The 20156-nt window shown below is 41.8% G+C and overlaps 1 protein-coding gene across 1 annotated transcript; it reads right to left on the bottom strand.

Moving 5' to 3' along the window:
* Window positions 1–13015: 13015 nt before the first annotated feature.
* Window positions 13016–14050, bottom strand: LOC113265813 (melanoma-associated antigen B16-like). Its single transcript, XM_026513256.1, has one exon. It carries the CDS (start codon window positions 14048–14050, stop codon window positions 13016–13018), a length of 1035 nt encoding a protein of 344 aa, XP_026369041.1.
* Between the last annotated feature and the right edge of the window lie 6106 nt (window positions 14051–20156).

Raw genomic sequence — 20156 nt, 5'->3', positions numbered from 1 at the left:
GGGTAGACCTTTTAAGTGTCCTCCTTGTTGTTCTTGCATGCTGCCTCCCACTGCTCATTGGTACTTCTGGCCTGTCCCAGCTGCCTATCATTACTAACATTCATGTAGCCCGGACCTCAATACAGAGGATGCACTGTGCACAGAGGATGAAATTCCTATTGCCAGCAGGAATCAAGACAGATCCCAGCCCTGATAAACAGGCAAACGTTCAGTGGACCACCAGAGTAGTCAAGACATGTAGCTTTCCCAGAATCCACTAGCAACATTATTGGATGATGCAGGAGAGTCAGCCATCTTTGGCCTAACAGTACATGCAGGACTTCTACAGAATGGTGGGTGTTTCTAGTCCTTTCATCCAGTAACTTCCTCCACTTAGATAATCATATAGTTTCCAGCTGTTAGTGGTGATTGAGAGATTTCCCAAGCCTATCCATGTGTATTGTCTTGGGCCCTCCATGTGGATTCCCCACTATCTCTTCTGGTCCTTACTCCCCTACACTGAACTCTGGATTCAGAATTTTGACTACCAGCCTGGTCTGGGCTCTCTGGACTTGGATTTCCATGTAGTCTCTCTCATGGACCCTGGACATTGCTCTTTCTCTGGATCTTCATCCCTCACTAAATGTAAGTGTCTTGTCTAGCTCCATTCCCTGTCAACTGGTCACTTTGAATCCTTGCTTTTCAAATTAAGTACTTTTGATTTATAAAATAATACATGTGTGAGTGTTTATGGTATTAACATGAATTAGTTTGTGAGAATATGAATTGATAGAGTTTTTTGGGGATGAAATTTTGGCAATATTAATAAAAATTAACAATCTCCAGATACTCTCCACTTTAACCTAATTCATACCTTCTAGCATATAAATAAACTTTAGCCAAATAAGTCATGTTCAAAATAGTTCAGTTCTATAAGTCACAGCAAGAAATGGGAAACAGATTACGTGTCTGTCGGAAGGACATGATTAGGGGCACCAGGGTGGCTCAGTCAGTTAAGCATCTGATTTTGGGTTAGGTCATGGTCTCGGGGGTGTTGAACCCCAGATCCAGGCTCCCTGCTCAGCAGGGAGTCTGCTTGTCCCTCTCCCTCTGCCTCTGCCCCTCTCCCTGCTTGTACTCTGTCTCTCTCTCAAATAAATGAATAAAATATTTTTTAAAAAAAGGAAGGGGCGCCTGGGTGGCTTAGTCATTAAGCGTCTGCCTTCAGCTCAGGTCATGATCCCAGCGTTCTGGGATCGAGCCCCGCATCAGGCTCCCTGCTCGGCGGGAAGCCTGCTTCTCCCTCTCCCACTCCCCCTGCTTGTGTTCCCTCTCTCTCTGCCTCTCTGTCTGTCAAATAAATAAATAAATAAATAAATCTTTTTAAAAAAAGGAAGACATGTTTAAATTAATCATGACACATACATGCTATGAGAGCAGATATAAAAGTAAAGCAGATCTATACATGTTGTCATGGAAAGATCTTGCATTCATGTTAAGAGCGAAAGACTTATGGCAGAATAACATGTATATCATGACGCATTAGGTTTTAAAATCATAGATAATTTTACGGAGGAGGGAGTTAAGATGACAGAGGAGTAGGGGACCCCTTTCTCAGCCGGTCCCCTGAGTCGAGTTGGATAGGTACCAGACCAGCCTGAACATTCATGGAATCAGCCTGAGACGCAGGAAGATACATCTGGATCTCTACAAATGAACATCTCCAGCGCTGAATATTGAGGTACAAAGCAGGGAGCCAGGAAACCACGCACAGATATCGGAAGATAAACGGAAGGGGGAGGGAGCCGCCACGTTTGGGTGCTGGGAAGCGGTAGCCACCTGCACGGGGGAGTGGGCGGACTCGTGGACCGGCACCCGCGAGAGAGCAGAACTGAGACCGTGAGCCGGGGAACACGCGCCACCAGACTGAAATGGAGCTCCGGTGTGCTCACTGGAAGCAGACTGAGACCAGGAGCTCCGGGAGCGCGCGGGGGTCAGCTGGGGGCTGGCGGTGTTAGAAACACAAAGGACAGAGACGCGCCAGCCCTGGAAGTGAGGGCTGGGACGCTGGGTGTGGGGCGCACATCCCGGGACACTGCAAGGTTGAACAGCACCAACAGACACAGAGTTAAAGTGGCCAGAACATCAGTGGAGAACGATCCGCGATCCTTCTGTTTTGAGACAGAGGCTGAGATTCGGCCACTGCTGCTCTGTCTCTCAGAAGAGGCACAGCAAACCGCCAGGGAAAGCCGCCAGAGAACAAAAGCCTGGAAATACCGGCTCACAGTGTGCCCATCCCCATCCCCCCTCGCAGGGGACACGGAGACTCTACCCAAACAGGATTGCCTGAGTATCGGCGCGGCAGGCCCCTCCCCCAGAAGGCAGGCTGAAAAATCAAGAAGCCCACATCCCTAAGATCCCTATAAAACAAGGGCGCAAGGCCTGGGTCCTGGTCAATAATTTGGGCTCTGGACAACCCCGCAACCTCTCCTCATCAGAATGGCGAGAAGGAGAAATCCCCCCCAGCAAAGAAAAGACAATGCGACTGTGGCCTCTGCCACAGAACTAATGGATATGGATATAACCAAATTATCAGAAATGGAATTGAGAGTAACAATGGTCAAGATGATGTGTAGACTTGAAAAAAGTATTAACGAAAATGTTAATGGGAATATAGAATCTCTAAGGGCGGAAATGAGAGCGAATTTAGCAGAAATTAAAAATTCTATGAGCCAAATGCAGTCAAAACTAGAGGCTCTGACGGCCAGGGTAAATGAGGCAGAAGAACGTATCAGCGAATTGGAGGACGGGTTAGTAGAAGAAAAAGCTAAAATAGAATCTGGACTTAAAAAAATCCACGCTCAAGAATGTAGGTTACGGGAGATTACTGACTCAATGAATCGTTCCAATGTCAGAATCATCGGCATCCCTGAGGGGGTGGAGAAAAACAGAGGTCTAGAAGAGATATTTGAACAAATTGTAGCTGAAAACTTCCCTAATCTAGCAAGGGAAACAAACATTTGTGTCCAAGAGGCAGAGAGGACCCCTCCCAAGCTCAACCACGACAAACCTATGCCACGTCATGTCATAGTGCATTTCGCAAATATTAGATCCAAGGATACAGTACTGAAAGCAGCCAGGGCAAAGAAATTTCTCACGTACCAAGGCAAAAGTATCAAAATTATGTCAGACCTGTCTACACAGACCTAGAATGAGAGAAAGGGTTGGGGGGGGCATTTTTAAAGCTCTTTCAGAGAAAAACATGCAGCCAAGGATCCTTTATCCAGCAAGGCTGTCATTCAGAATTGATGGAGAAATAAAGACCTTCCAGAATCACCATTGACCAATTTCATAACCACGAAACCAGCCCTACAGGAGATATTAAGGGGGGTTCTATAAAAGTAAAAAGGCCCCAAGAGTGATACAGAACAGAAAGTCACAATCTATAGAAACAAAGACATTACTGGAAACATGGCATCATTAAAATCATCTCTCTCAATATTCAGTCTCAATGTAAATGGCCTAAAATGCTCCCATAAAATGCCACAAGGTTGCAGATTGGATAAAAAGACATGGCCCATCCATTTGCTATCTACAAGAGACTCATTTTGAACCTAAAGATACATTCAGACTGAAAGTAAAGGGATGGAATACCATCTTTCATGTCAATGGACCTCAAAAGGAAGCTGGGGTAGCAATTCTCGTATCAGACAGATTGGATTTTAAACTAAAGACTATAGTTAGAGACACAGAAAGGCACTATATTATTCTTAAAGGATGTATCCAACAAGTGGATATGACAATTATAAATATATATGCCCCCAACAGGGGAGCAGCAAGATACACAAGCCAACTCTTAACCACAATAAAGAGACATACAGATAAAAATACGTTAATAGTAGGGGACCTCAACACTCCACTATCAGAAATAGACAGAACACCCATGCAAAAAATTGACAAAGAAACAAGGGCTTTGAATGCCATACTCGACGAGTTGGACCTCATAGATATATATAGAACACCACACCCCAGAACCAAAGAATACTCATTCTATTCTAATGCCCATGGAACATTCTCAAGAATAGACCATGTTCTGGGACACAAAACAGGTCTCAACCGATACCAAAAGACTGAAATTATTCCCTGCATATTCTCAGACCACAACGCTTTGAAACCGGAACTCAACCACAAGGAAAAATTTGGAAGAAACTCAAACACTTGGAGACTAAGAACCATCCTGCTCAGGAATGATTCGATGTTCCAGAAAATCAAAAATCAATTTAAACAATTTATGGAGACCAACGAGAATGAAAACACAATGGTCCAAAACCTATGGGATACTGCAAAGGCAGTCCTAAGGGGGAAATACATAGCCATCCAAGCCTCACTCAAAAGAATAGAAAAATCTAAAATGCAGTTTTTATATTCTCACCTCAAGAAGCTGGAACAGCAACAGAGGGACAGACTAATCCACGCATGAGGAAGCAGTTGACAAAGATTAGAGCAGAAATCAATGAATTAGAAACCAGGAGTACAGTAGAGCAGATCAACAGAACTAGAAGCTGGTTCTTTGAGAGAATCAATAAAATTGACATACCACTGGCAAGACTTATCCAAAAGAATAGAGAAAGAACCCAAATTAATAAAATTATGAATGAAAAAGGAGAGGTCACGACCAACACCAATGAAATTGGAAACATTATTAGAAACTTTTATCAACATCTACATGCCAATAAGTTAAGCAATCTGGAAGAGATGGAGGCCTTCCTGGAAACCTATAAACTACCAAGACTGAAACAGGAAGAAATTGATTTTTTAAACAGGCCAATTAATTATGAAGAGATTGAGTCAGTGATAAACAACCTTCCAAATAACAGAACTCCAGGCCCAGACGGTTTTCCTGGGGTATTCTACCAAACATTCAAAGAAGAAATAATACCTATTCTCCTAAAGCCATTTCAAAACATAGAAACAGAAAGAAAGCTACCAAACTCATTCTATGAGGCCAATATTACGTTGATCCCCAAACCAGGCAAAGACCCCGTTAAAAAGGAGAATTACAGACTGATTTCCCTAATGAATATGGATGCCAAAATCCTCAACAAGATCCTGGCTAATAGAATCCAACAGTACATTAAAAGGATTATCCATCATGACCAAGTGGGATTCATCCCTGGGATGCAAGGGTGGTTCAACATTCGCAAATCAATCGGTGTCTTAGGTTTTATCCAGAAAGAAAAATTCAAAAATCATATGATTCTCTCAATAGATGCAGAAAAAGCATTTGACAAAATACAGCATCCTTTCCTGATTAAAACCCTTCAGAGTGTAGGGATAGAGGGTACATTTCTCAATCTCATAAAAACCATCTATGAAAAGCCTACAGAAAATATCATTCTCAGTGGGGAAAAGCTGGAAGCCTTTCCCTTAAGATCAGGAACACGACAAGGATGCCCACTCTCGCCACTATTATTCAACATAGTACTAGAAGTCCTTGCAACAGCAATCAGATAACAAAAAGGGATAAAAGGTATCCAAATCAGCAAGGAATAAGTCAAAATGTCTCTCTTCACAGATGACATGATACTCTATATGGAAAACCCAAAAGAATCCACTCTCAAACTATTAGAAGTTATAGAGCAATTCAGTAATGTGGCGGGATACAAAATCAATGCTCGGAAATCAGCTGCATTTCTATACACGAATAATGAGACTGAAGAAAGAGAAATTAGGGAATCCATCCCATTTACAATAGCACCAAAAACCATACATTACCTTGGAATTAACTTAACCAGAGACGTAGAGGAACTATATTCTAGAAACTATAAATCACTCTTGAAAGACATTGAGGAAGACACAAAAAGATGGAAAAATATTCCATGCTCATGGATCGGAAGAATTAACATAGTTAAAATGTCCATGCTACCCAGTCCAATCTACACTTTCAATGCTATCCCGATCAAAATACTGAGGACATTTTTCAAAGAACTGGAACAAATAGTCCTTAAATTTGTATGGAAACAGAAAAGGCCCCAAATCGCCAAGGAACTGTTGAAAAGGAAAAACAAAGCTGGGGGCATCACAATGCCGGATTTCAAGCTGTACTACAAAGCTGTGATCACAAAGAGAGCATGGTACTGGCACAAAAACAGACACATAGACCAATGGAACAGAACAGAGAACCCAGAAATGGACCCTTGGCTCTTTGGGCAACTAATCTTTGACAAAGCAGGAAAAAACATCCAGTGGAAAAAAGACAGTCTCTTCAATAAATGGTGCTGGGAAAATTGGACAGCTACATGCAAAAGAATGAAACTTGACCACTCTCTCATACCATACACAAAGATAAACTCCAAATGGATGAAAGACCTCGAGGTGAGACAGGAATCCATCAAAATCCTAGAGGAGAACATAGGCTGTAACCTCTCTGACATCAGCCACAGAAACTTCTTTCATGACACATCTCCAAAGGCAAGAGAAACAAAAGGAAAAATGAACTTGTGGGACTTCATCAAGATAAAAATCTTCTGCACAGCCAAGGAAACAGTCAAAAAAACTAAGAGGCAGCCCACAGAATGGGAGACGATATTTGCAAATGACACTACAGATAAAAGACTGGCATCCAAGATCTACAAAGAACTTCTCAAACTCAATACATGTGAAACAAATAAACAAATCAAAAAATGGGCAGAAGATATGAACAGACACTTTTCCAATGAAGACATACAAATGGCTAACAGACACATGAAAAAATGTTCAAAATCATCAGCCATCAGGGAAATTCAAATCAAAACCATACTAAGATACCACCTTACGCCAGTTAGAATGGCAAAAATTGACAAGGCAAGAAACAATTGCTGTAGAGGATGTGGAGAAAGGGGATCCCTCCTACATTGTTGGTGGCAATGCAAGTTGGTACAGCCACTCTGGAAAACAGTGTGGAGGTCCCTCAAAATGTTAAAAATAGAGATACCCTATGACCCAGCAATTGCACTACTGGGTGTTTACCCCAAAGATACAGACGTAGTGAAGAGAAGGGCCTTATGCACCCCAATGTTCATAGCAGCATTGTCCACAATAGCTAAATCATGGAAGGAGCCGAGATGCCCTTCAACAGATGACCGGATTAAGAAGTTGTGGTCCATATATACAATGGAATATTACTCAGCTATCAGAAAGAACGATTTCTCAACATTTGCTGCAACATGGATGGCACTGGAGGAGATAATGCTAAGTGAAATAAGTCAAGCAGAGAACGACAATTATGATATGATTTCTCTCATCTATGGAACATAAGAACTTGGAAGATCGGTAGGGGAAGAAAGGGATAAAGAAAGGGGGGGTAATCAGAAGGGGGAATGAAGCATGAGGGACTATGGACTGTGAGAAACAAACTGAGGGCTTCAGAGGGGAGGGGGTGGGGAAATGGGATAGACTGGTGATGGGTAGTAAGGAGGGCACGTATTGCATGGTGCACCTGGTGTTATACGGAACTAATGAATCATCGAGCTTTACGTCAGAAACCATGGATGTACTGTATGGTGACTAACATAACATAATAAAAAAAAAATTTTAAAATAAAAAAATAAAATGTCATTTATTTTGATGATTGCAAAAAAAATAAAAAATAAAATCATAGATAATTTTATAACACAGCTATGTATGAGAAAGCCTACAGTTAACTTTAAAATAACATACTAGATTAATCGTGGCTGTCTTTGAGACTGTGGCTGAATTATGAGGGACTACTGTAAAGGTGGAGATTGTGACTTGTCTGTAGTTTTAACATTTTTGCACCTAGAATATGTGTGCTATCAGCTTTGTCATTAAAATATTTTAATAAGCCTAACAGCAAAAATAGTAGCTGTGTATGAATTAGATAAAGTTTATGCAAGCTGATGGAAGAGACAACATCTGAAATCTGAATGGCTTAACATAACAAAAGTATATTTCTTGCACACATAAAATCTGATAGATTTGGCAGGGAATCTTTGCTACCAGGTAACGCAGAGATCTAAGCTGCCTCCATCCCGTACTTCCACAAATCAACATAGTCCCCATGTTTGCTGCTGAATGGAAGGAAGGTCATTATGGTGGCATCCTGGCTCTCAAATGCTTTGGACTGTGACAAACATCATTTCTGTTCATATTTCAGCAGCAATGGCTGGTCATAAGAGCCTTTCTAACTATAAGCGAACTGGACAATGTAGTCTTCCCATGTACCCAGGAAAGAGTGAAAGACAAGTGGTGGATGAGTACTTGTAGTCTCTACCATAAACACTTATATAGTAGGGGCCTAGTAGAGAAAAACCACTAGAATTTGTTACGTCAATGACCCTGTTCATTTCCTGGTGGAGTTTCTGAAGAGGCAAAATGGTCTTGGCAACTCTCCAACTTCGTGAGATCTTACTATTTAATAGGTGCTTTCCAATATAGAGTCACATATATTTTTCAAAAGGACCTTGTAAATCTTTGCAGGAAGTGTTTGCCTCAGTTCACTTTTTCAAAAGCCCCATCACACATTGTTCTTTTCAATAACCACTATGATCACAGTACACTGAGAATTTTCTCCTTACTCTTGGTGCATTGACAAAACTTTACCTTATGATTCTTTGCTATCTATCACCTAACTGAAAATGCCTGGATATCTGCACAAATGCAATTATGCACACTGAGAACCAAAATTCTTTCAATTATATCTGTTATCTATCATATATACCTGTCTATCTATCTATCTATCTATCTATCCATTATCTATCTATCTATCATCTATGTATTTCTATCATCTATTATCCAAAGGTAATTCCAAGGAACCTAGGTTCTTATATCTCCTAGAAGGACTCCAGAAGTTACAGAAACTGAGACACTGTAGATGTTTGCTTATTTATTTCAATCATCTCTCCTCATCTATCACTTATAGGAAAGGCTTTGGTTTTTAACCACGAAGTTAAGCTCCCTCATTGTTGTATGTGTCCAGTAGCCCCCTCAGCCCCCTCACCCCCTCAGCCTCATCTTGCCCTACATCCAAATTTAGCTTAAAATTAACTCTCATTGAAGAAACGGGAGTTTTTTTCTTTTTCTTTTCTTTTCTTTTTTTTAAGAAATAAAGGGAAGTTCAGGTTTTATTAGGTTTTAGGGAAAATCTGGGAGGTTTGTTTTGAACAGAAGTTCACTGGAGAAGAGTTCGAGGTTGTGGTGGTTTCTCACTGGCTGCAAGCCGTGGTTAGCGCATTGCTAAGGTGAGGGGGATCTTCCTTTCTCTTAAAAGCAGGAGATAAACTCCTATGTTAGAAGTGTCTTCTCTCATCAGGAGAATTCTTATTTTCTTCCTTCCTGCTGGTTATACAGGCTGCAAGGAGTGGTACCTGCATGAACGTGTTCCCTTCAGGGCTTCTGGACTTCATTTTATTTTACTTTATTTTTTATTTAAATTCAATTAGCCAACTTATAGTACATCATTAGTTTCAGATGTAGGGAGTTTTTTTCTTATTCTTGAATAATAAATCCCATTAAAATTCTATTGCAAATATCAAAATTCCATCTCTTGGGGATATAGCACCCAAACTAGTAGATTCTTTGCCAAATCAGACTACACTCACCAGATCATTTGGGAAATCATTTTGAGAATGTGATAAAGATACCCAGTGATGACGACCAGGTTTAAATTTCACTGTCAAAATGACCTTTTACGTGGAACAGGATATTGCTAGGTTCCATGATGAGGGATGGGGATTCCACGGTGAGGGATGGGATTGCCAGGGAAGTCGAATACTCTAGGTCAGGGAAAGGGCAAATGAATCTGGGCTGTTCATTTGGGAGCAGGATGCAGACATCAGAGGAGGATGCAGTGAAGAGCTGGTCAACAGATTCAGGTTCCAATTTGGACACGAGAATACCCTGGAAAACACTAGGGGAAGGGTACTGTAATGCACATATAGTTGAGGAAAAATAATTATCCTCTACCCTTCAGGTGCTTGACTGAGAAGCCCCCTGTAATAAAAAGACAGATTAAACTGAGAAAAACAAATTTAATTACATACATATGTATGTATGGGAGCCCCATAAAGATATGAGACTCAAAGAGATGACCAAAGCAGGAAGCTTTTATACCTTTCAGACAAACACTAACTCTGTAAAGAACTGATGGGCAGAGGGGTTTGGGCTACGGGTAGTAAATGGTGAAGAATTAACAAGGTTTATTTATATAGCCTTCTTGGCCCCAAATTCCCTGTCTCTGGTGAGAAAGATGCCTTCTTCCGTCCTGATACAGTGAGGGCAACTTTCACATGGGAGATTCATCTCCAGTTTTTAGGGTGATAAAGGAAGGTTGGAGTGTCCCTCCTACACCATCTGTTTCTCAAGTACCTTTAATTCAAAATAACCAATATGCCCAAGTGGCATATTCTGGGGTGACATAGTCTGAACCCCTACACACAAAAGAGGTGGAGATGGAGAAGAAGACTAGCCCCTGGGCAGTCAGCTCTCAAGGAACCCTGGGGTTAAGGGCAGCAGGACCCTAGGTAAATGAAGTCCACAGACAATTCCCAAATTGCATTTCATTATCATTTTCACCTTTCTTCTTTACATGTGCTTTTCGTACTTCAGATTCAAGGTCCTTTTTATCCTAAGAGGCAATGTGGAATAGTGAGAAAAAAAAATGAATCTAGAGACAGAATATGGGCCTCAGGCTAGAGGAATGAAACAACATGGGCTCTAGAATTCAGACCATGAGTTTAGCTTCAGCTCTGTCACATACCAGACCTGTGAACTTGCGCACATTCTAAAGCTTTGTTAATCTTAGGCTCTTCATCTGAAGAGTGAGTCTGATAAGCCTTGTCATATTGGACTGTTTGAAAGCATGCAATAAGGCACCTGGCTGGCTCAGTTGATGGAGCATGCGACTCTTGATCTCAGAGTTGTGAGTTTGCTCCCCATGTTGGGTATAGAGATAACTTAAATAAAGTACCAATTGGATACTTCTCGAAAAAAGAGTGTAATATATTTAAGGCACCTGTTACAGCGCCTGACATAACTTAGGTCTTTAATGAATAACAGTTATTACTGTAATTATTTTGACTACTGCCCCTATGAACCTCACCTATGTGATTTCTAAAAATCCAGTACATCCCAAAGAACATGAAGTACTACAGGCCATGGAATATCAGGTCAACCAAAATGCTGCTTAGGAACTAAACCTCAGTAAATATATCCCCTCTGAGGCTATGTTCTTTAATAATAGGGAATTTATGGGGCACCTGGGTGGCTCAGTCATTTGAGCATCTGACTCTTGGTTTGGGCTCAGGTCGTGATCTTGGGATCATGGGGTCCAGCCCTGGGTCGGGCTCTGCACTCAGCGCAGAATCGGCTTGGGATACTTTCTCCCTTCCTCTCTCTCCCCCTCTGCTCCATCCCTGCCCCCGATCAAATAAATAAATAAATATATAAAATCTTAAAAAAAAAAAATAGGGAATTTCTTCTTCACCTGGATGCAATTCAGAATTCCTAGAATTTGTGACAAGGACCAGTTCCTTGCCTCCATAGCTTCTGTTCCATTCAAAACCACTCCTATTCTCATTAATTTCACACCCATAAAAATATAAGCATTTCTTAGACTACGTCAAATTACACTGAAAATACCTTATTTAAAATATGCCTTAGGGATGCCTGGGTGGCTCAGTTGGTTAAGCATCTGCCTTAGGCTCAGGTCATGATCCCAGGATCCTGGAATCGAGTCTCACATTGGTCTCTTTGCTCAGTGGGGAGTCTGCTTCTCCTTCTGCCTGCTGCTCCCCCTGTTTGTGCTCTCTTTCTCTCTCTGATGAATAAATAAATAAAATCTTAAAAAAATATATGTCTTAAATGGAGTAGTCTCTGGCTCTCCTAGGCCAGGGCAACCAATGGTTTCTTGGTGTCTCATCTCAATAAAGTATCACTGTTATCTCTGAAAACTCTTTGAAGACTGTATGTATAAAAACTTGTTTGTAAATTATGTTCAATGGCACAGGGATACCATCACAGGACAACTTCCATTCCTGCCCCAAAGACTTCTCTCTTTTTAATCCATGCCCCCTAAGTAACTACAAAGAACAGTTTTCCATTCCAGGTTTTTGAGTCTCAACTCTGAGACACACTATCTGAAGGTCTGATTGCTGATCACCACCCCCTCAGGCTCAGCTTGCCCTAAATCCAAATTTAAGTTAAAAATAAACACTCGCTACAGGAATTCCAGCTTCCCCAATCCCCAAACTCCCTTGTCCCAGGGCATTTAGACTTGACAGTCTCATATGGAACACTTCCACTTATCTGCTAACTCCTTTTACTTGCCTCCTAGATATTAGAAGGCATCCCACTCTAATTATAGGATTGCTGATCCTATAAGTAAATTCGTAAGTGCAATTGTAGGTATTGTTCACGCTTTAATCTCCAAGACTAATGTGGTGATTTCCAAACAGCAAATGTTCAATGAAGGTTTGGAGAATAAAAGAAAGAGTGAGCATGGGGTCTAATTTATTGATGTTTCTCTTTAATATATCCATAAACAAGTTAAGCATATTCAAGCATATATAATTTAATTGTATAAAACAAAAATGTAAAAGGTGTAAGAGGGCCATAGATTGACAATCCTTAATTTGTTCTCTATTTTTTGAACCCAAACACCTTAAAGCTGATCACTCTCACATTTCCAGTAAATACCTATAGCAATTCCATGTTATGTTATTCTAGATGACAAAATAAGATGGTTTCACAGTTTTTCAAAATAACAAAACTCTTACTATTAAACCTCATTATAACATTAAATGTGTGACCAATATATTTTATAAACTTGGAGATTTTGAAGCTAATGAAATCTACATTAAAGAAACAGTACTTGAACAAATACATATGCTAAAAAGAATAAATTTTCAAGTTACACATATAACATAGGAACACACAGGCATATATACAGTATTTCTTTCAGCCCCACCTCAGACCTAAATTCTATGAACACTAACTGCCCTTTTTCAAACACCAAGTGAAGAACCTGTCTCAGGCTTCTCTAGGAGCAAGAGAAATGACTGGACTTGGCCCTAGAACTCGCAGTGGCCACAGAAGCAGAGACAGACCTGGCTGAAATTCTGGCTCGGGCTCTCTCTTCTTCATCTTGCAAAGCCTCCTCATACTGAGATGGGAAAGAACTCGGGTCAGTCCCATGAACCTTGGCCAGAAACTCCAGGACTCTCATCTTGGTGGTTTCAGCGTGGGCTCTCGGGCCCCAGAGGAATTCAAACCGTGCAGGATCACTGTTGGCCACCTGCCTGTACTCCAGGTACTTTTCCTTCACGAAATCTTTGGTGATGAGCTTCCTGGGCTCCCCAAAGATGACGTGCTTCCTCCCAGCATGTATCCCCGTCAAACTCAGAACTCCCCAGACTTCCTCTTCGGTGGCACTGTTGCCATTCATGAAGACCACACCCAGGATAAAGATCAGGATGCCGGTCTTGGGCATGCCCTCTTCACCATCCAGCACCCCATCATAGGTGAGGCCCAATTTGATGAAGAGGCCATAGCAGTGGTTGGTGGGATCCACTCTCTTCACATCAAGGCCAAAGACCATCTCCATGTGCTCAGAGGCTCTCAGGAAGATCTCAGTGAAGTGGTCTTCACACTCGTTGATGACAATCTTCATATCTGCCTTTGTCATTGGCTCTTTCATGTGATACTTGAACAGCATGAAATTGACCAACGAAATCACTTTCTCATCTAGAGCATTTGTGGGCACACTCCTGGAGTCTGGCCCAGCCCATGAGGTGCTATTCTCTTCTTCTTGGCTACTGAAGCCCTCATTCATTTCACTTGATGAGGTGGTTGTGAGGGCAATGGAAGATGAGCAGAAACTCTGATGACTCTCAGGGGTACTGGGTCTACCAGCATCAGGAGCCTCCTTTGAATTGCCAGGCATCAGAGGATATGAGGAGAGATGGGTCTCTTCCAGAGCCTTGGAGACCTGTACAACTTCCATATCCTTGATCTCACTGCAGGTCTGAAAGCACTGACCATATAAGCATTGTGGATTCTTTTGATGCTGAGGCATGGTGACTTTTATGAGTGGCAATAGACAGGAGTGAGGATAGGAGAGTGGGCAGTGGGGAATTACGGCCTAAGAGGAAGAAGGAGATGTGAGTGGCTTCAGCTGCTAAACTCCTCTGGGGTGGCTCTGATAAAACTGCCTCCAGTGGACTTCTCCTGACAACACTGTTATAGGACCTCACAGGTCTCTCAACCTCTCGGTTGCTATGTCCCTGAAGAACAATGAAGGAGGATGTCTGAATGCTCCTGAGGATGCAGCCAGCAAACCCAGGCTGAGAATTCTCAGAGATTGCAGTAGCAGGTGTGGCTGGGCTCTAGACAGCCATTTCTGTGCTGAGGAGGGTGGTCCCATCAGTCCTCACTCAGATTCATTACCTTGGCATTCAGTAGGGCCTGGTGTACCTCCCCTATGCTAATGGACTCTAGTACTGGTCACCTTGTCCATTCTCATCAGGTGATCCCTGTTGACATACCCTGGACTGACAGCAGGAGTGCACTGCTGTTGGGCCCTCTGTCCCGGTGTGACTGATACCCTCAGTACTAATTCTGTGTCTTCCTAGGTTCCTGCAACCCCTTGTGCACTTTTCTTTCTGTTAACCTGAGGCTGCCACTCAGACAAACACAATTACTTCCCTGAGGCCACTGTTAGATGAAGGGAGAATGTGAGAATTCTGACCACTGACCTCAGGCATCCAAGGGCTAAATGCAGAGGCAGAGTGGAGCTCATGGACTTCCCACCTATATCGCAATGGGTGGCCCCTTAGTCCTGACTCAATGCCTACACCTTGGTTCCTGGCACTGTGTGAGAGTCCTCCCCTCTGCTGTCCCCTTGTTCAGTCCTTACACTACACACCCACCTCCTAGTGACTGCCAAGGGAGAACTAAGGGGACATTTTACCTCGATATCCCTGTCCGTGGCCTCCCAGGATTGACAACAAGGGTGGATATTGTGGGGCCACCTGGGTTCTGAGGTGGGTGGTCCCTCTACACATAACTCTCTGTCCTTACCCTGAATCCTTTAAGCACCTGGAAATCTTCCATCTGACAACCCGACTTCACTCCCCCAAACCAAGTCTCACCTCCCTTAAACCCAAAATGCTAATGTAAAGTCACCTAACATGTGGTCATTCCTTTTAGGGACCTCCCAGAGTGGACCAAAGTGTCATGGTGACTCTCTGTTCTGGAATGTGCGGTCTGGATGGCCTTCTCTTGTGGTCCTCATCTTGAATCCTGGCATGACCTGGGACTTCGACCTCTGACCCAAGTTTCCCCACTCACAATAAGGCTTCACTTCTCACGGAACACTGTGGAGGAGTGATTGGGTGTCTCTCAGGCTATCACTGCTCAGAATCTCCCAAGGACGCCCTGTGATCTGTGGGACTCCACTTGCACATGGTGACTTTGCCCTTCAGATAAAACTCAATGACGACTGCCAGGGCCTGGGACTCCTGCTGACTGAACAAATCCTTTAACTTCCCGAGCCCCAGAGGAGGAAAGGAAAAGTCACCCCTGCCTGCCCGACCACAGAGGCTCGATGCTGTGCCATAACCTCTACCCGCGGTGAGGGGAAGCCTGAGAACTACCTCGGGGTCCTCGCCGCTGGGACTCCTACAGGAGTCTCCTGCAGGACCTGAGACTCCTTCCTTTGCCGACAGGACACCGCCTACCTCACACTAAGCTCTCACCTCCCTCAGACTCTGGAGGCAGAAGCCTCCATTTGGCAACACTACCCGTCGCCCCTGCCCGAGGCCTCCCAGGGCTGACAGACTGGCCGAGGCTCACGGAGTCCACCACTGTCTGGGGTGGGTGGTCCCCTCAGGACTCACCCGGGGGCTTTTTCTGGACTACCAGCAGGTCAGGGGACCCTCAGCCCCACAGAGAAACGCTGTCCCCTCCATCAGATCCCAAAGAGGAAGTGTGTCATGGGTCGGCCTGACAGACTGGTTCGGGGCCTCCCTGAGTTGGACTGGGGCTCTCATCTAATGAGTCCCCTCATTTCTGTGATACAAGGTCTCTTCAGTTCTCATTTGGAATCTTACTTGACTCCAAGCAGCACCTGGGACTCCTCCCTCTGCCGACTTGGTTCCACGCACCTCAGATCGAATCCCGCACAGCCCAAGGATCTGGAGGAGGAAATCAGGCAGCGTCACATCCGGTTACTCCGGTCTGGGGTCTTCCGGGCCAACAGCAGGGGCAGGGCTGTGCGCACCAGGCTGTCTCAACAGCAGCCGCTGCTGCTGGTCCCTCGTCACAGTCCTATTGACTTCTTGTAGCCGTGGAATTAAACCCTCTCTTGAACGCACGTCATGCCTCTCATGCCAATGTCTTCATGCCCCTAGAACCCTCAAGAGGAATTGAGGGGACGCTTCAGTCCGAGAGCCCTGCCTGGGCCAATAGGGCTGAAAGTAGGCACTGGCCCGTGTCTATGTGACCCACCCTTATTCTTTGGTTTCGGCCTCTTCCGTCCTCATTCATGGGAGTTCCCGTTCGGGCTCCTATTTATGACTTAAGGCTTTCTAGGAAATGCTTTATCTCAGCAAACTCTTGATGACTTTACCCACTGAAACCCTTGCCAAGCGTGGAATGGGTTATGTCCCAGCCTTAATGTGAAATGAAGAAGTTGGAACACAAAACAGGCAGGGGCCAGGATCTCTGGTGGGCTGTCAGAGATGAAGGCTGGAAACAAAATGTAGCACTTAAAGCAGAATCTACCTGATGCAAAAGAAGGAGAAAAGTTTGGGCACTCACATCCTCCTGGGCTCTAATCTCCTCTGGGTTCTCATGTCGGCTGAACTGAATTGGCATCTTGATGCTTAGGAATTGTGTATAGAAGAGTATAGATCAGAGCAAGAGTGAAGAATGAATCTGAAGACATATAGGTCAAGGATAGTTATACCACGTCAACAGATCAATTTAAAAAATCATGTATCAATTGATAGAGAAAAGTGTTTCATAAAAATAATCATTATTAATTTATGACGAAAGGTATGTTTGCAAAGTAGATAAAGGATGTCTATAAAAAAATCCCTAGAGTAAAAATCATATCTCATGTGGATAACTTGAAACCTTTTATTTTAAACATTGAGAAGAAGACAAAAATGCCTGTTATCACCGTTTCTAGTTTACATTTTAATAAAGACACTACATAAAAAAGTAATGGGAAACAGTAGTAATCATAAAGACAGAAACCAGAAAATAAGAAACCATGTCAGTATAATTAAAGATGAATAAAGTGTATATGAGGAAAATATATTAAGAAAAACTATTAATCAATAAAAATGTTTTTAAATAAAATTGCTGCATATGAGATCAATATACAAAAAGACACTTTTTTTGGTAGCAACACAGTATAAAGATGAAATTAAAGAATATCTTGTAAATTACCATAATAAATACCTGATTCCTAATAATATATATAATAAAAAAAATAAGAACTCTATGGAAAAATTATATAGCCATTATTTATTGAAATTACTAAAGACTTAACTAAATGGAGAAATATGTTTTTAGATGGAAGATTAAATTATGTAAACATATTAATTCTCCTCAAATTTAATCTATTAAGGACTGTAATCCCTTGTCCTTAATGAAGCCACATAATTTTTACGTGTAAATATTTATATACATGTACATTCTGTGTGAAAGCTGACAAGATAATTCTAAAATATATTCTTTTTAAAGATTTTATTCATTTATTTGCGAGAGAGAGAGAGAGAGAGAGAGAGAGATAAAGCCTGAGAGGGGGGAAGGTCAGAGGAAGAAGCAGACTCCCCAGTGAGTGGGGAGTAATTCTGAAATTTAAATCTACTTGCAAAGGGCTATGAATAGCTAATAGACTCTTGAAAAGAAAGACGCGATATTAAATACTGTAGTAATAAGAGTTTGCGGTATAGATGTAGGCATAGACAAATAGACTGAAAGAAGTGAATAGCATGTTCCAAAACAGACCCACTATATATCATGTCCTGGTGTATTAAAAGTTAGCTACTCAGAGAAGTAGGGGAAAGAACATTGTTTTTTAATAAGAAATCATATTGGTATATTTTGATATCCATATTAAAAACAAATGTGACTAAAATCCTCCCTTACACTTAATAGAAATTCTAGTTCCATGCAGATAAAAAACCCACTTTAAAACGTTCTATTCTGAAAGTTTTCATACTCACATAAGCGAAGGGAATACCACATTAACATATTATATGAAAAAAATCATTCTGAAATTGTTAAACTGGTTTATAAAAATCAGCATTCATTCATAATGAAAAGATACGTTATCTCACTAGATAAAGGATATCTAGAAAAACCCTTCAGTAAACATTATACTTGATACCAAATCACTGAGAGTTTTTACTTTAAAACTGGGAAGGAGATGACAATGCCTGCTATCACCATTTCTTTCTTTCTTTTTTTTCTTTTTAAAGATTTTATTTATTTATTTGACAGAGAGAGAGAGACAGCCAGCAAGAGAGGGAACACAAGCAGGGGGAGTGGGAGAGGAAGAAGCAGGCTCTCAGCCGGGGAGCCTGATGCGGGGTTCCAGCCCAGAACGCCGCGATCACGCCCTGAGCCGAAGGCAGACGCTTAACGACTGAGCCACCCAGGGGCCCCCTGCTATCACCATTTCTATTCAATATTTTAATGAAGATCCTAGACAGGGAAGTAATGGAAACATAAGAAATCCAAGAGATTTGGACTGGAAAATAAGAAACAAAGCTATTATCATTAACAGATGATTAGAATGTATATGAAGAAAATCTACTAATGATAAATTATCAAATCAATAAAAGTATTTATAAAGGTTTCTGGGTATAATATGCAAAAGATATACTTGTATCTGTGGCAACCAAACGTATGAAAAAAAAAATTAAACAAAATAGGGGTGCCTGGCTGGCTCAGTAGTGAATTCAAGCCCCACACTAGAGGTAGAGATTACATAAAAATTTTTAAAAATAAAAAATAAATTAAACAAAATATTATTTTTAAGTTACCATAACAAAATACCTGGTACCTATAAGTAAATATAATTCCAAAAGTTTATCGAGTCAGTGAAAAAAATACACTGATATTATTTAGAGAAATTAATGAAAGCCTAACTAAAGACTGAAATATGTTTGTAGATAAAAGATTCAATATTACGACCATACTAAGTCTCCCCAAATTTAATCTACAGATGACTGTCATCCTTCTCCTACAAACCCCAAATGTTTGTGTGTGAATGTCTGAGTCTATGTGTATGTGTGTTTGAAACTTGACAAGCTGATTATAAAATTTAAATTGATCCACACGGATGCCTGGGTGGCTCAGTCAGTTAAGCGCCTGCCTTCAGCTTGGGTCATGATCCCAGGGTTCTGGGATAGAGTCCTGCATGGGGCTCCCTGCTCAGCGGGAAGCCTGCTTCTCCCTCTGCTTGCCTCTCCCCCTGACTGTTCTCTCTCTCTCTCTCTCTCTCTGACAAATAAGTAAAATCTTTAAAAATAAATAAATTGATTCACAAATGGCCCAAAATACCTAATATCCTCTTGAAAAATAAAAATAAAAAATAGCTTACGTTACTATTAAGAATTACTAAAAGTCTATAGTAATCAAGAGTTTGTGGTGTAAGTGCAAGTGTAGGCAAATATATCAATGTAACTAAACAGTGTCCTCAGACAGACCTACTTATGTACCATTGCTTGATTTATTAAAAGGTTGCCATTGCAGAGAAGTGGGGAAAGAGCAGTATTTTTATGAAGAAATGACAATGGAACAGTTGGTTGTAGAAGAATTCAGACCAGCGGTATAGTCCCACCTTTGTCATACTCCAGCCCTGTGAACTTGGGCACATAACCAAACTTTATAATCCTCAGGCTCTTCATCTGTTAAATAGGTTTGAGAAGCTCTGTCCTCTAGCACTGTCAGAATGCATGCAGCATACATAAAGAACATATCACAGTGACTGGTGTATCTTAGATCATTAATGAATAGTTGATGGATGCATGTCGCAGAGAATATGAAGTGCTGTGAGACATGGAATAACATCAATCAAAATGCTGCTTTGCTAGTAAAACTCCACCAATTTTCCCCATTTGAAGATAGATTATTTGAGTGTTGGGGAGTCTTCTGTAAATGGA

Source organism: Ursus arctos, chromosome X (genome assembly GCF_023065955.2).
Source record: "Ursus arctos isolate Adak ecotype North America chromosome X, UrsArc2.0, whole genome shotgun sequence".
Lineage (NCBI taxonomy): Eukaryota > Metazoa > Chordata > Mammalia > Carnivora > Ursidae > Ursus > Ursus arctos.
The sequence above is the reverse complement of the archived record's forward strand: the minus strand, read 5'-3'. Positions and strand labels throughout refer to the sequence as shown.